The sequence below is a fragment of the Vidua chalybeata genome, chromosome 1, assembly GCF_026979565.1.
Source record: "Vidua chalybeata isolate OUT-0048 chromosome 1, bVidCha1 merged haplotype, whole genome shotgun sequence".
Classification (NCBI taxonomy): domain Eukaryota; kingdom Metazoa; phylum Chordata; class Aves; order Passeriformes; family Viduidae; genus Vidua; species Vidua chalybeata.
The window spans coordinates 36820469-36838005 of NC_071530.1; the positions used below are offsets into that span (position 1 = coordinate 36820469).

Genomic DNA, 17537 nt, shown 5'->3' on the forward strand with positions numbered 1-17537 from the left:
GTAATCACCATGAGAACAGAGGCAATGATTATTCAATAATGCAGTCATACACACAAGAAGAAGTAAAATGATTTCATCTTCTTATACACCTTTAGATTCTGAATGTATTATATCAGTCAGCAACATCTAGAGACTAATTGTGCAAAATTCTTTGGAAGCAATCTTAAAAATGAAGCTACTGTTTTAATGTCTAATGAATAATAATTAGGGTTTGATATGGTAAAATGTATTCATTTTGCTGTTGTAAAAAAATCTCATCTCAAATACAATATTAGCTCTGGCCTCCCTCTTCAAATGAACTTTAGCTATGTTACATTCTGAAGAAGCCACAGAGACAGTTGAGGGAAGTGATTTGGACATCTAAAATCACAGAAACTGTAATCACAGGTGCTTTTACCTAAAAAGAAGGAAATTCACCTACTTACTCTCTCTTAGCAACTGTTCTGCCTTAAGGTTTATTTTGTGGAGGTTAATACAAAGAAACATACAGATGGATACAGCTGAGAATCTTGGTTCATTGAGATCAATAGAAACTTGGACTATTTTTCCCCCATTTAAAATGGAAATATGAGATGTTTATTTGCAGATCAGAGGGTGCTGGTATGTGATGAAAAGGAGGTATGCTTTGCTGTGCAAACCTACAGCTCCTGGCTGCCTGGCTCTAGATCTGAAATTAGGAGCCATCAGCAATTATCAGGGACTACTGCAGTGGGAACCAGCACAGCTCTCAGGCTACACAGTGATTTTAATTTAAAAATGCATTCCAGTGATGAAGGATCTAATTTTTCTTGTATAGTTTTTATCTTCTCCTTAATGACACTTAACTGCAACACACATTAGTAGTCACAGGACAGTGACTTCTGTGTTGAAACTTACAATCTGTTTATATCAGAAGGCTGCATGTGCTCCAGTTCAAGACATTTTTCTATTATTATTTCTTTTCAGTTGAGTCAGAAAAAACAAAACTCGGCCTCAGACATACTCCTTAAATATAATCCTCACTAAATACAATCCACAGTGTCCTTTTGTTAACTCCAGCATTTCTCACTACATATTCTCTTTTTCTACTATCAACTTAGTATTGCTTACTCTCTCTCTTCACTAACATGAAAGGGCCAGGTATGGTCTGGCCCTGAATGAGGTTGAAATGCTGTTTAAACATCCAAAAAAGTGGTTATGTGAGAGCAGATAGGCTTTTATACCTTCGTATTTCCCCTAGGAATACTTGAAGTCCCTAAATTTGGTATGGAATCATACTGAGAGAAGCTCAGCCTTTGTCTCATACTTTTTTTTTTAGCATCATCGCTGCTATTGCTTTCAGACATTCAGGGATGCTCTCAGAGGTACTCCTTATGAGGTACCTCTTTATTCTTCCTGACACTGTAGTGTAGGATAAACTAAAGACTTTGGGCCTTTTTTTAACTGGAAAAGAAAATGTTTCTCTTATTTTTAAAGTGCTATAGTTAGTTAATGCATTAGAAAATGCAATTAATTTCTAAGTTTTTGAAGTACCAGACAGTATATTTTGGTAGGTTAAGTGTCTGGCATAAAAGGAAAATCTAAGTAGTAGCATAGAATGAAGCTATAAATTATAGGGAGTATTGTACATACTCAATGCAGAGAAAGCACCAAGCCAGGGGAAGGACTGATTTTCTGGATGTCTAGTAAATGAAATAATGTTATTTACATCCAGTTTAAAAGTATGTCATCTATGGAGGTTTAAATGCTTTTTTAGGCTTGTGCTGATACTTGAGCACTTCCCAGATATAAGTAAATGAAACTCAATACAGATTCTTACAGCAATTTTCAAAGAAGCCTAATGGAGCTAGATATCCAATTCCTATTGACTTTTCCAATGGGACTTGATTACTTAAGTGCTCTTTTTCCCTTTGAAAGGCCTTCCTCTTAATTATGCTAATTGGTGCTTTAAAATGTTTTCAAAGTCAGAGAGCTGTGCCTAGACAATGCTAATTCTGGACCAGACAAGATTCATAATGCTAAATTCTAGGAAGCTCCCTCTGACTACAAGGTATATTTACTTTTCTCTTCTTCCCTGAGGGCAGAAATTAATTACTCAAGCTTGCCAGAGAATCTGCTGAGAGCTGTTACCTACAGGAACTGAAAAGGCACTAGTCAGTGATGCTACCTCATGAATATTTCCATTGGCTGATGGAAGTATTTACACCCAACCCTACCTTGCCTCCACCCTGAAACTGAAAATAAAAAAAAATAATGCAGTGCTATCAGCAAATATGGGAAGTACAGTTGATCTGGAAGATATTGCAGCATTCTATATACTCTGGCTGAAACATCACTTTATATAATTTTTTCAGAAGTTCCTGATTAGGATAATCTCTGCCAGCCAAAATAGAAATGAGAAGGTGCAAACATGGTCTTATCTACAAGTCAGAGAAATACATTTTGGGGGTTTTTCCTTTCAGACATACATTTTCTCTTCCAAGTCTAAATCTCTAAATAAATTTACTTCACAGCTTTTCTTTACATTGTGGACATTATTTTAGCAATCATTAAGAATTGCTAATCATTGCTAGCTGCTACTGTTTTAGCTCAGTGATAAGCCATATATCCTACTGAGGGGATGAATTGTGTGACCTTCAGTTATACCACAGAACTAGACACTGAATACTAAACTCATCTCAAATACTGGTATCTTGGCCAGAAGTGTTTGCTAGAAATTGTAAAATTATTATATTGGTATTTTGGTAGTAGAATATTTGTAGAAATATTATAGAGACTTCTACTGATTGACAAAATATTTTTGCATATTTTTGTACCTTATTTTACTAGGAGTCTGAATCCTTTAAGAGCAATAATGTTTCAGTAGGGTTGGATGAAAACCTTGAACATAAAGTGAGTTGTAAAAGGAGAAACCAATTCACATATATCTCTCAGTTAAAGAATGCAGTCATCCACCTTTCCTGGATAGCACTGGAAATGCATGAAAAGTGTGAAAAATGGAAATAGGCTGAGAATCAGTGGATTTTAGAACACTCAGAGGCAGGAGATTTTCTCCTAAAAGGAATATCAGCTACAGTTCTTTAAAATAACTTATTTGTTTCAGTTTTGCAACTGAAACAATCTTGAGCTGATCTTGAAATTTATGATTGTATTGCTTTACACTAGGTTTAGATAGACCTTTTTTAACTTTGTTTCCTCTCTGCCAGAGATTTTCTTAGGTTTTTATTCTATGTTCTTTAATGTTTGTGATTACATTCCCTACTATAAAAATATAGGAATTAAATCTGCCATACAAAGGACCATGCTACTGTTGGGGAAATGTAGTGTAATCTCAGAAAAAGAGTAGTGCACAGAGTGCTGGTATTGACTCAGCTAGGCTTCTTTCTTTTTCTTTTTCTTTTTTTTCCCCATTTTGCTCTACTTTCATTTTAAATAATTGGGAGCCACAAATATAGAATAGCCCCACTTGATTAATACTATCTATCCAGGCAAAACCAAGTGAATTTTCATATGCTTTCCTGTCTGTTGGCAAGGTAAAACATCCTACTCAGGACTGTCATTGTATGACAATGCAGATTGCTTTCATTTATGCTTTTGATCAAATTCCCTGTCCTGCACAGACTGGATCAGTAGGGCCATTGGCTAGACCTTGCTGTGCCATTAGCCAGCCCTTCTCCAGAGCTTTCTCTGGAGAACAGCATGCCAGAAAGCACGGAACTGAGCACTGGAGCAACCATGGTTCAGCAGGTCTACTCTAGATGCTAAATTCCTACAGACTTTTTTCCCAACTTGATTGGAAGTGCTGGGACAGGTACTCTAAATCTACCCCGTACTTTTGCAGACATTCTGTGCAATGAGATTTCCCCCAGTTTGTATTTGGATTCATCCAAATGGATGCTGACTGAAGTGGAGAGAGAATAATCTTCAGGAGGTGATTCAATCTGTCAGGTCCCAGCTTACAAAAGGGGGAGCCCCAAAAGAATTTTTATAAAAATAAAACTCTGTCAGCATTATTTTCTTTTGGCATTTCTCCCTGTATACCCAAGAAAGATTTCAAATCTCCCAAGCAAGCTGTTTAACAGGCAAAACTGGGCACACAAATAGATTTTTATCCTTCTTTTTTCTCCAATCTTGATTTTTGTGAAGCATTGTATTTATCTAATTCATTCAGGTTGTGTTTTCCAGCTGGATATCTTTTCCTGCATTATTGCTTTGGGGTTGTTTTGTTGTTTTTTTCAAATATCTAAGGCAGTAGCTAATTCTGCTTTCTCTGGCACACATAGACCCATTTATCAAAATGAAAGGAAAAATTTAATGAACAATTTAGAAAATACTTACTGAAGCATGTTTTGAAAATTAATTCTGGTTTGTAAGTTATGTTTAGTTCTTTGAATCTTTTCTACTGTAAAAAAAAACATGTGAAAAGCTCTGAATATGTAATTACTATTATAATGATTTAGTCTTAGAATGTCAAAAAGCTTTCCAAGCATTAGTTAATGGAAAGAATCAAAAGATGTTGCATTGTTACTGCAGTGCTATTAGGTGAAGATTTTTTTCTTTTTAGTGACTTAATGGAGGTTATAAATTATATCATTAGACTTGTAATATGCAATTCAAAACCACTTGATTTCAATGCAGAAATGCAATTTTTATCATAAAAAATTGCACATAAAAATAAATATCCCAGAGACACAATACTTAATGTGCTGCATAAATTCCCACAGTTTAATGTTCTCATGGAATTGTGTGGAGAATATAGTGTTTTTAAGTAGATTTGTGGGGGTTTCTAGAACTGTTTTTTTAGTATAATGTAAATTTTTCACGGTGTTGTCAGTATTACTAAAAAGTAACTCTTTTTATGCTTTCTTTTGCAGGTTGGCTTCATGAGCTAGGAAAACGAATTGAATCTCCTTATTATGAGAATAATACACTTGGAGGCCCATCAATCAGAAGTGCCTATATAGCTGCCCTATATTTCACTCTCAGCAGCCTCACCAGTGTTGGCTTTGGAAATGTTTCAGCCAATACCGATGCTGAAAAGATCTTCTCCATTTGCACAATGTTGATTGGGGGTAGGTACAATTAAGTGTCATTTAAAACCTTTTCAAGGAGTAGGAAAAAGTCAAATAAAAGCTGAAATTTTGCTAAGTTTCTTTAAAGAAACTTAAAACAAACAAAAAGCAAACAAACACAGTGGAAAGCTTAATAAATTTAATTTAAAATGGCAAAAGAAGGAAAAAACTTTGTTTGGTTTACACTAGATAAACTCTCTCAAGCAGATATATTTCTAACCTTTTGTTCACTTATGGTGATGAAAGACAGTGTTGCCCACTGAAATGCAAGTTCACATTATTAACAGTGGAAGTGGCCCAGCCATGTGTTGGGGATTTCAGTCACTTGTGGCAAACACTTTTCCAGACAGCCAGGTATGATGAGTACACCAGCTGCAGCTCCATCCCCACAGCAGCCCTGGGAATGGTCATGAGGGGAGGTGGGCAGCCCACAAGACAAAGTGTCTGTGAGCTGGTGTGTATCCTCATCTGAAGCACCAGACCAGAGAGAGGGACAAGACAGAGCCAGGAAACTGGTGAGCCTTAGCATTAAAAAAAGGTCATTCAATTATCATTGATAAAACCTTGATTCAGAATTGAATCAGAATGCAATTTTTTGTCATATTTGGAGCTCTTAGTAACATTTTTATTTATGCTGATTACCTAGTTGTACTGTTGGAGTTAGCTATGCGCTCATTCATGATCCCCTTCCTTCTGCTGAGGCACCTGGGTACAATAAGCAGAGATTTGTGAGCCAAGTTCTTTAGAGAAAGTACCAGAAGCTCTGTCTTTTTGTTCATCTTCTTCCCATAAAAAATCGGATGTGCTATTTCATGATGTGTATATAACACATCTCAAAGATGTCACACTGGCCATGAAGGGTAAAAGCAAATCACTGCTAGAGTACTCTGTCTTCCCTTTTTCTTTCTGCTGGCTTAGTTGTTCTGGAAATACTAGTAGGTGTTTCTCCAGGGCTAGTCAGTAAAGCCCTGCATGTCAGCTTTGCACAATAAATTCTCCTGGCAACAATAAATTGGAAATTTGACACTTGAAAGTCAGGGAACATGATGAATTACCTGTAAGCTGTATATTTGCAGCATCAAGTGGTAAAATAATTTTTCAATGAATCATTTTCACTTTCCTCAGTCCTGAAAATGAGAGGCAATAATATAACAAACCATCCAAGAATGAAATAATTTTAGTTTTTGCAATGTCACAAAACCATAAGCAGCTCATTAATTTCTTTTGGTGGTTGCATAAAATTATAGTTTTAAAATACACTGTGGTCTCTGTTCTTTGGGGATTTCAAGAAGTTTTCATTTCTATCAAGAAATCAAGAGATCTCTTGTATAAGGCAGTGATGAATATTTAATTCACTTTAATATGGCAGAGCTTTCATAAATATAATAGAGTAGAATGTAGAAGTATCTTATACATTTATTTAGTCGAGTTATAACAATTTCACATGTATTTCTTGTAATATGCTTGTACATTGAATAAATTGTGAAGAACTAGTCAGGTGAGTGGAGTAAGAAGGAACTGATGACTGAAAGGTGAAGTTGCTTAAAGGCAAGCAGGTAGGAGAATGGATTTATATCTCTGAGGGTCCAGTGAACAAGATATGTCAAGTTAAAAAAAAGCAGAGCAGATCTGCCAATTTGCAGCTATTTTCTTGAGGAATTATATTTTAGATACTATTGAGGAAAATCAAGGAAACATGAAAGAGTAGAATGATACTGTGAAGATTGGTGAGCATGCCTTAGAAAACTCAGTTAGGAATAAAGTGCCAATCTGTATGCTTAGGGACATTATGCCTCATCACTTCTTAAAACCTATTTTAGTGTATCTTTTTGGCTGATATTTAATTTTTGAATTTCCTTTCTATTGAAAGTGATGTTCTGAGAAAAACTGATGTAAGTTTTTCAGACTTTTTGATCAAGCCATTAGTTAATGAAATTTCAGGTGTAATGGATAGGGTGACTTAGTTTAATGGCAGTTTTTTCTGTATCTCTTTAATGTACGACACTACAAACTGAAAAAAAATGAAGTAAATTTACTTAAACCTTGAAAAAGTTAAAGACAGAAAAAATAAAGTGTAAACTTAACAAATAAATTATATATAGAATACCTTTTTCATATTTACTGGCCTCTTCACATTAATTTTTCTTTTGCATAAATTTGAAATTTAAATTTTTAACAAGTCGTATTCTGAAGATAAAAGATCTTGTTCAATACAGTAAGTCTTCTTAAAGTTTGAGAGAAAAATTACTTATTAAAATGTAACCAGAATCCCGAGGACACCCAGCATCTCTAAAATATTGATCAGATCTGCCCTCTAGCAGGTGATTATACCATATTCTCTCTTATACTCTCCATGTTCTTTCAGCAAATAATGTGTATTTTTGTATTTAAGAGATTGGAGGCCCACTCTAGTAGCTCCAGTCTTATATGGGATCAGAGGTGTTCCTCTGTTCCCTAAGCAAAATGTGATTTAAAGTATCTATTAAAATAAAGGCCACTGCATGAAATACAGTTCCTAGAAGTTTTGAACTTGTCCTACTTGAGTTTAGACAGAGGCGTAATCAGTTTCTTACAGAAAGTAGGGTAAGTGTATGATTATTTGATAAAGAATTCTAGTGCCTGTCACAGCCAAGAAGAGCTTGTCATTATGAGAGGCAGTTGCCTTCCAATGTATATAGGCAAAGACAGATTCTACCACAATAATAAAATTCTAGATGATATTTGTGCCTGTCATAACGTCACTGAGATCTCTACACTGTCCAGCTCCTAACCTTGGAGTCTGATGAGGGACTTGCATCACATGTGAGTCTTATATTTGTATTCATACACCACTTAACGCTTTATTCCACCCGCTTTTTAAACTGATTATTGCATCCTTAAAGAGGTTACACTATTTCTTTAACCTATTTATCTGTGTCTGGCTGAATTGTTTCAGGCCTAGCTGTCATATTTCTAATATAATATCCTATATCTAGTATTACACCAGTCCCTCACATTTTGTTGCTGTAGCTTCTGACATTAATGACTTAGCAATTCACTGCACCATCATGAGCAGCACCTAGTTGAAATAGCTGATTATTTTTAGAAATAAATTTCCACTTAGGCTTACTATTTTTACTACATCCATAATCCTTTTTTTTTTCCTGCTATTTCTACACTGCAGTTCTTTATCTATTTTTCTGCACTCCCTTCACAATAAGGACATAGGTATTGTTACTAGCTCCTTTGCATTTTTCTCAGCCTGTAAAAGTTTTCTAACGCTCCAAACTACAGAATTTTCTATTGCTACCATTTAAAAGTGCATAATTTTCTCCTCCTGTTACCCCTTGTCTCTTCTCACTCACATTTGACTTCTGTAAAGTGACATACAAGGTCAACAACTTGTTTGTCTTGTTTATAAACCACTTCCTTTGTCACTCTGAGAAGTCCATCTGCTTTCTTTCAAGCACCATAAAGACAGATGTTCCTTTAGAGAAACAATCAAGATTTCAGTAATTTTTTTAATAAACAATTTATAGATGTGTACGTTTTATACATCAGATCAATATCACATGAAGACAATTTAGCAGTAATTCTTCCAACTCAAATGAGCAAACACATTTCTGCACAGACGAACCCAGATGACCTATATCTGTAAATATTTCTTCAACTTTGCTTCCGGCCTTTTTATTCCCAAGCCAATCACTAATTGCAGACAAACTCCAGGATGTCAGAATGATTTTAACAATAACTAACCCTGTCAAGCAACATAAAAAAAATCAGATTGTCTCTTTGAATATTTCTTTTACCCTGAATTTCTGCTTTACAACAGGGCTTTTTTCTGACTTTTTAAAAATATCTCCCCCAGAATATGATACATTTTTAAATGTTATTTACAACCTCATTCTGCTACACATGGTCCCCATTAGTAATTGCTTTTATTTATATGAGTTCTCTGAAATCTATTACATTCTGTGTAGTTTCCAACTGCCCATTTGAGTCTAGTTTCCATACTGATTATTAGTATCTCATTATTTTCTGAGCATACCTGCCTTCATGTGTTCCTTCCTGTGCTTTTTGCAAAGAACTGTAGTGACAGCACAAATGGGAATGGTTCAAACTGAGAGTAGGTTTAGATTAGATATTGGGAGAAATTCTTTACTATGAGGGTGCTGAGGCTCAGGAAGATGTTGCTCAGGGAAGTTGTGGATGCCCCATCCCTGGCTGTGTCCAAGGCCAGGTTGGGTGAGGCTTTGAGCAACCTGGTCTAGTGAAAGGCATCCCTGCCCTTGGCAGGGTGATTGGAACTAGATGATCTTGAAGGTTCTTCCCAACCCAAACCATTTTTGATTCTAGGATTCTGTGTTCTGTTTTCCTTTTCTCTTAGACTATGAACTTTGTTTGACTTAATTCTTTTGTTAGGTACCCTGACTAGATAGAATAGGTTGTTGTTCTACCCTGTCCCATGACGGTGATTCGTAGTGTCTCAAACACCAGAAATTAATAATCATATTAATACCACAGTATTAATATACCATTACTCAAGGAGTTTTATATTCAAAAGCTTTCTTATATCTCTCAAACAGGAAATTTTTGCTCTGTGAAGATGCTGTTTATTTTCTGTGTTAAATTTTGTTGATCAACAAATCACTCCACATTGTATGTACTTTCTATGCTTCCTAGCTCTGATGCACGCCTTGGTGTTTGGCAATGTGACTGCCATAATTCAGAGGATGTACTCCAGATGGTCCCTTTATCACACAAGAACCAAGGATTTGAAGGACTTTATACGGGTCCATCACCTGCCACAGCAGCTAAAGCAAAGGATGCTTGAATATTTCCAAACCACGTGGTCTGTCAATAATGGAATTGATTCCAATGAGGTAACCAAATGAGGGGGGATTTGTGTTTGATTGTTTTGACTATGAACTATGACTATGAGTCAAGGAGGGGGGTAATTTTTCTTTTGTTGTGCTGTGTTTTGTGTGAAGTTACATAGCAAAGAAAACCATGCCTAAAAATAAACCTGGATTATCCCAGGAAGAGGGTACACAATTGAAAAAGCAGGTTTAAAACATCAAATAATATAGTAAAATTCAGTCGTCTGTGATTCTTAAATGCTGAAGAGGCATTCACCAGAAACCTTTTAGATGATGCCAGCAGAAATGCTATAATGAATATTTCTGTCTTTCACTAAACTAAATATCTACATGGGGATTTTAGGTCCTTTTTTAGGATTTCAGGAGGGACTATGATGCCCTTTCTTTCCTCCTTCATCTTATTCATTGCAATACTGTAAACAAATTATTTAGGCTGATTTTTTATGTTATTTATATCACTTCATTTTTAAATATTTCACAGTGTAACTTGAGAGTGAAATCAAAAGACATATTTCTGGTGGTGTCTGAGCTTGCTTGTTTTAAATTACTTATCCAGGTTATGTGTTACAGTACTGCAGGAAAAATAATGGCTTCTCTCTGCTGGAGTGTTACTTGAATGGAGCACTCCCTTTAGGTTTCTTGTTATCTGTGTTATAAAACTCAGTGGTCTCTAAAGATAATGTGGAAATTAGCAGAAAGATTCAGGGTTTGGAACATTCTTTTCCTGATAAATTCTTTTTGTGTTGTGCACAGCACAAAGAATGGGATTTTCAACAGCATCTTAGCAACAGAAGGAGCTTAGTAAGATTTACAAAGGTACAAAAATTACTTAGATGTCAAAGCTTTCCTAGATGTGGTTAATGATCACCTTCAGCTTTTGTACCTTCTGTACCTTTAGTCACACCGAAAGTGAGTGACTGCTGTACTACAATGACAGCTCCTGGAGAGACCATCAGTCTTTCATTATTCCCCTCCTATGGACAAAGCAACTTGTCTGAGCCCCCCTGGTCAAGCATTGGCTGATTGCACTGTTCAGATGCCACATCCCCTCAAACTACAAACAAAACTATATTTGTGGGCTTGCAGCTTGGAAGGAAAAAGTGAGACCTCATGGTCTTTTAGTTTCCATAGGTTCTTCCATTGAACATGCACCTTGTCTCCATTCCTTTCCCACCCCTCCTTCAGTGTCCAGTTACATTATTAAAAAATGAAAATAACATGAAAATTTTTAGTTATCCCTCTTGCAGCAGTTTTACTATAGAAGAAGTAATATTACATAGTGGTGAATTTTATAGAATTGTCTGTTTTCATTGCATATGCCACTGTATACAATGATATACCTAAGCAGCCTACTGTGTTCTATCACAGAGAAGAACTTGGACAAAATTAAATTGTGCATTAGAGGGAATTCATACAAACAGCATTGTTGACCTTTTTTCCTGGGTTTTTTATTTTTTTGGTGAGGCTTTCTGAGATTTTTTTTGGTAGTAAAAAGGCATATATTTATTCATGTTTTTCCTGGAATTTATTGGTGTTAAAATTTGTTAAAATAGCACATCTCATCAAGGGGATAAGAAAAATCAAAGGGAATTATTTCCAAAAGTAATGTGCAGCTCCACTAAATCAGGCCACTTCTGCAAAAGTGGAAACAAATAATTTTACAAATTTTCTCTTTTTCATTATTTTTTTTCCTTCTTTCGGACAGCTTTTAAAAGACTTCCCAGATGAGCTGCGTTCAGACATCACCATGCACTTGAACAAGGAGATTTTGCAGCTTTCCCTTTTTGAGTGTGCCAGTCGTGGTTGCCTCAGGTCTCTGTCTCTGCACATCAAAACCTCCTTCTGTGCTCCTGGGGAATACCTCCTCCGGCAGGGAGATGCCCTGCAAGCGATCTACTTTGTATGCTCAGGTTCCATGGAAGTCCTGAAGGACAGCACTGTGCTGGCAATCCTTGGTATGTTCACAATCATAGACTCAAAGAGGAAGAATTGTCCCCCAGTGTGTCCTAATTGTCTGATGAGAAAGAATCTGTTTAGTTTTAATCTGCAATACCTATTCCATGTACACTCCTGGTTTGTTTGTTTGTTTGTTTGTTTGTTTGTGTTTTGTTTGTTTGTTTGTTTTAAATTTGAACTTCCTTATATTTTGATGTAAGGATCTTTCAATTGACAGATCATTAGCTGTGCAATATTTCATTTCTGGTTTCCTTATACTTATTCTCTCTTCTTTTCATGTAGACAGGTCTTGTAAACTTTTGACACAACTTGCTGCTTTCTGCTATATTTGGTGGTGGTACTGACAACTCAAAGAACACTGGTCATCAGTTCCTAAATCTTTCATGAAAATTAGTGGTCGGGCAATGCTCCCACTAATGCTCCCAAATGAAAGAAAGCAGTAAGAGCCTACTTTTTCATTCTTTGGGACTTGCATATGAACACCCCTTGCAAAAAAGGCCATGTGGTGAAAAACATGAATTGTTGGCTCTGCTCCCCAAGCTACTTCATGCTAACTGATGCTGTCTGAAGTTATCTGAGTATATTGGAACTGAGAAAGGCCAGAAATTCTCTTCTAATAAATTTTTAGTTGTTTTTTTCAAGAAGACTGTTTTTACTCACTGAGGTTTAAGCATCTCTATCTATAAATTTCTGTGTTTTGCCTCAATCTAAGTCCTACAAAAGGAACTCTTTATCTTCAGCTAAAGGATTATTAGACCTGTCTCAGTTAATGTTTATGAAGTTTTTTAGCAAAATAAAATATAAATTTTACTCTAAAAGTATAGATTTATTTTATTATGATTTTAATATCTGTTTAGACTTAAATGTGTTTCTAATAAGTTTTAATATTCTTATAAAACAGAATTTAAAAGAACATTTCCTTTTTTGTTTTCCTTCCTGTTTTGTGGGATTACACTAGACTGTTGATAATGGAAGCTTCTAGTCTTCTGTAATTGAATTTCCTTTATTTTACTAGAATGCATTTAATTGGTCTTTTTTAGAATATAAATGTGATACAGGTCCTATTTGTTTCAGAACTCTTTAATTCTATTAGATTGACAGTCCAGATCACTCCAGCTCTTGTTTGTTTCTAGGAAGTTTAAGAATCTCTTGATTTCATTGGATCACATTGATCAAAGATATACAATATTACTTATAATAAAACATAAGCTAAAAGCCAGCAAAAGTTCAAGAGGTAGTTCTATTGGAACTATGATTTCATTAATGATTCCATCTTCAGGCACTTCTGAAAGGTCTAATTAAAGCATCATTGTGTAATGGTGACAGTCAAAAAACAATAAGAAAGAGATTAGTGGGTTTCTGAGAGAAGTTAATGAAATCATAATGCAAAAAACATAAACAAACAGTGAAATAATATTTCGTTACAGTGAATGGGAGCTTCATCATTTAAACCTAATTAACACCAGCAGAAGGTGAATGCATCAAACATGTAGGTCTCTGTGAGAAACTGTGTTGCTGATGTCATGTAAATTCAAGACAGCAGGTTTTTTTTTTCCCTGACAATGCTGAGTTACTTGCAGTTCCCAGAATATTGTATAATTCTGTCCTGATTCTAATTCTAGTGGATTAGTTTTTGTTTACTGAACCATTCTTACTAACAAGCAGTGCAGCAACAAGTCAGTGAAATGCTCTCATTAAATACATCTACTTCCTCTAGAGACTATTACTTTATCTCTAATAATGATGATTAGGATACATTTTAATGTAAAATATGTTTTCATATGATTTATGTACTATTTGAGCATATATCTTTATTTATTTATTGAAAATATTAGCCATAAGTTATTTGAAAAATATCCATAATTAGAACATTCATAACTTTGACTACATGTCCCTGATTTATTGAAAAACAGATGTGTCTGTGAGAAACATGTATATATAAGCTTGTTATCCAATTAAAGAAAAAAGAAAAGAGCTACTAAGAATAGCTGAATTGATCCTGTTATGTAACAAATGTTGACATTCAAGGTAGAATAATTTACTCACTTCATTAATCCTTCATGAAACTTCAGGTTACTACCTACAGCCTTTGTTTCATTATTTTCATTTGAAAAATAAACATATATTACTACTACCAGATCAATTTTAGTATTTTAAGCCTGAAAATACTTCAAAATTTTAACTACAATCTAATAAAAATCTAACATTTTTTCCAAAATCTTTATGCAGTATGGATACTAATACTGTTCATGTATCTAAAATATTTCTAATTAAGATGTTTAAGGGTCAGTTTTGGTATATTTGAAATATTCTTTCCCTTGTCCACATAGACAGCCAGCAATAAATTAACACTGACAGACCTTTGCTTAATATAATGGAAGAAATGTAAGGAATTGTTGATATTTACAGTAAAATGTAAAAGTGTATTACTGCTTAACTTTATGCTATATTTTATTATGTAGCAATACATGTTGTGTTGAGCAAAGACAGATGCTATTATTACCTATTAAATTTCTCTTTCCCAGATTGACCTAATCTCATACCAATTCTCATTTATACTAACTGAGATTTTTAAGAGGCAACAAAGTAGCATTAATCTATGTATATTCCTAGCATAAGAGAAAATCCCTCCATACCTTGAGTTTATGATAAGTACTTTTGAGAAAATTGTTCAAACTCCAAGTAAATAAGAAAAAAAATATTTTAAGGTACTAAAAATTATATATTTAAGAAGGTTCAGGGATGGTTTACTGATTATTTTAACTGATTATTCACTTCCATGTCAAACCACGACACTCTTCAAGCTGACCATTTCCTGTGTAATATACAGTTGGAATCACATGCTGGGTGGATTTTCCAACATGACAGTCTTAACTTATTATTTATTAATCACAGAATAATGTAAGATTGAAGGGATCTTCAGACCTTCAGAAGCTACCCAACGTAAACCTGCTTAAAACAGGGCAAATTTATCTTGGAGTCATAGAGGCTATATCCAGGCAAGTTTTGAACATCTCCAAGGATGCTCACAATTCCACATCCTCTTTGGGCAGGCTGTTCCGCCATTTATTGACTTTCATTTCCTGATTTATAGTGAGAATTTAATTTATTACACACTGTGCCCAGTACATCTTGTTGCCCCGTGCTCTCTGAAAAGTTTAACCCTGTTTTCTCTACAATTTTCTGCTGGGCTGTTGAAAACAGTAATAATATCCTTCCTTTGCCTTTTCTTTGTAAGAAGGAGCAATAGCCCATTTTTTCAGCCTTTTCTCATAAATTATATTCTTTAGTCCCTGATTCTTGGTAGTCTCTTTTTGACTCACTCTAATATGTCAATATTATGTCTTCTACTGGGAAGCCCAAAAGCGGACACAGTGCTCCAAATGAGGGAATAGAGGGAAAGAGTAATTTCCTGGGACTTGCTGGCTCCACTCTTGCTAATGCTGCACAGGAAGTCCTTGAACTTCTTTGCTGCAAGGACACATTGTTGGCTCACATTCAGCTTGTCCACAAGGACTCCCAGGGCCTTTCCTGCAGAGCTGCTGCCCAGCTGGTCAGTTCCCAGTCCATACTACTGTAGGGAGGGTTTTTATCTGGGGTACAGGACTTGGCATTTGGGTTTGTTGTATTTCATGATAATCCTAGCAGTTATTTTGTCTTTGATTGAGGTCCCCCTAAATGGTAACTTTGTCCTTCAGCGAATCAACCAGTTCCCCCAGTCTGGTATTGCCCATGAACTTGCTGACAATGCACTCCATCATACTGTCCAGGTCTTTAATGAAGACCAGCTGCTATAACTTTTGGGGAAAACCTCTGGTTCAATGACTACACTTTGGAATTTATAACTCAGGTCATATGTTTATGCAAGGTTTTAATTATAAAAGTTTTGTGCTCCTCAATATGGAGCACAATGGTTAATTGAGGTTTTTAATACAGCCAGTGCTCTAAAGCAGTCATGCCCACAAATAAAAAAAAAAAAAAAAAAAAAAAAAAAAAAAAAACAGCACAAGGATCCTTAAGCCATTTTTTCTTCTTGACAGAAATGTTAAAGTGCTACCTTAACACCTGCATGTTGTAAGACACACACAAAAACCCCTGACAATGTATTTTTTGAAAAATAATTGCACCTGCTACTAATTACTGGTGTAAATCTTCATTTTATACTTATTTACTTTGTTGCTTCTTTAAATCAATCAGCCAGTTACCTGTCATGGAAATTATTTTTTGTACCTTCAATTAATTGTGTATAAGTTTGCACCTGCAAAAAGAGGGAAAAAAATGTCTATGATCCTTTAGCATGTTATTAATTAAACAAGTCATTAGTAACAATAAGATTTCAGGTTCAGGTATAGCAATTATATTAAACAGCTTTATGATTCAAAAAAGAAGTAAAGAATTCATGCTTTGAAGATAATTATTTTTGTATTCTCTTTTAGGTAAAGGAGATTTAATTGGAGCAAACCTATCCATTAGGGATCAAGTTATTAAAACAAATGCAGATGTTAAAGCTCTAACATACTGTGACCTCCAATGTATTATACTCAAAGGTCTCTTTGAAGTGCTCGACCTTTACCCAGAGTATGCTCACAAGTTTGTTGAAGACATCCAGCATGATCTCACTTACAATCTAAGAGAAGGCCATGAAAGTGATGTAAGTATCTTTAAAGGTCTCTGCGGTTATTGTAATCTTTCAGGTGTTGCACATAGCTCAGTAATTTCCTATAATTTCGTCGCAGTAAAGAAATAACGCAAATTATGTTAAAGGAACTGCTGATTCCATTTGTTTGATAATTCAGATATTACCTACATGAATTTTTTATCAGTGGGTCAGATCATAAATATCGAACAACCTCTCTGCTTCTAATTTTCCATAACAAACATCATCCATGAGAGAAAAATTCTTTGGTTTTTAATATTTTTTGTTTATGTCTAAAAAAATTTCATAGTTATGTAAGCTATGTGTCCAAATAAAGGTGTTTTACTGTACCATTTCTAGAAGCTCATGTGCCAGCCTAATGAACATTCATTTCATACATCATTGGTTATCACTTCTAGTAAAGAATGTCATCACACACACTGAAAATGAAAAGCAGTTGTTTCTCATACACTGCAATTAAAATGTGCTTTTCCACTTAAACAAGTACTTTATTTTGGAAAACAAAATAAAGCAAACAAAAACCCCAAGCAAAAACAAAACAAGAAGAAATTCCAAATAAAGCACTCCTGAAAGGCTTCAGTACAGACTCACCAAAGTACTTTCACTGATATTATATAGAAAATATGTATATTTGGATTTTAATAGTGAAAAGCTTTTATGATATCTCTATTTTTCTGACTTTATTGTGTGAATGCCCAAAGAGAGTTATAACCAAACTTTCAAGTTGGTGGTTAACAGTTCAGGTGTTTGTTTTGTTCTTCTCCTAACATAGAGAGAAGTAATATTGGGAAAACATGAATTTTCACTAGGATACTCTCAAAACAGGGGACAAATATAATCCCAAGGAAGAATGCACCAAAGTACTTTTCACTGCAAAACCCCAATGAGTTTGATATATGGGCTGATTTTTCTACATAGCTTCCTATTAGGTGTACTTTGGTGCCAGTGTTTCCACAGCAACACTCTGTTAAACCATTGCAGCAGAAAGGAGTCCATATATAAGTGTGTATTTCT

The 17537-nt window shown here is 35.0% G+C and overlaps 1 protein-coding gene across 1 annotated transcript in view; it reads left to right on the top strand.

The window, feature by feature from the left end:
* The window catches only part of KCNH8 (potassium voltage-gated channel subfamily H member 8), a 172246-nt gene that overhangs the window by 122123 nt on the left and 32586 nt on the right, over positions 1-17537 (top strand). Inside the window, exons 8-11 of the mRNA XM_053945924.1 lie at positions 4854-5051; positions 9714-9913; positions 11616-11865; positions 16303-16517. Coding sequence (XP_053801899.1) covers positions 4854-5051; positions 9714-9913; positions 11616-11865; positions 16303-16517 — 863 coding nt within the window. The remainder of the gene's footprint in view (positions 1-4853; positions 5052-9713; positions 9914-11615; positions 11866-16302; positions 16518-17537) is intronic.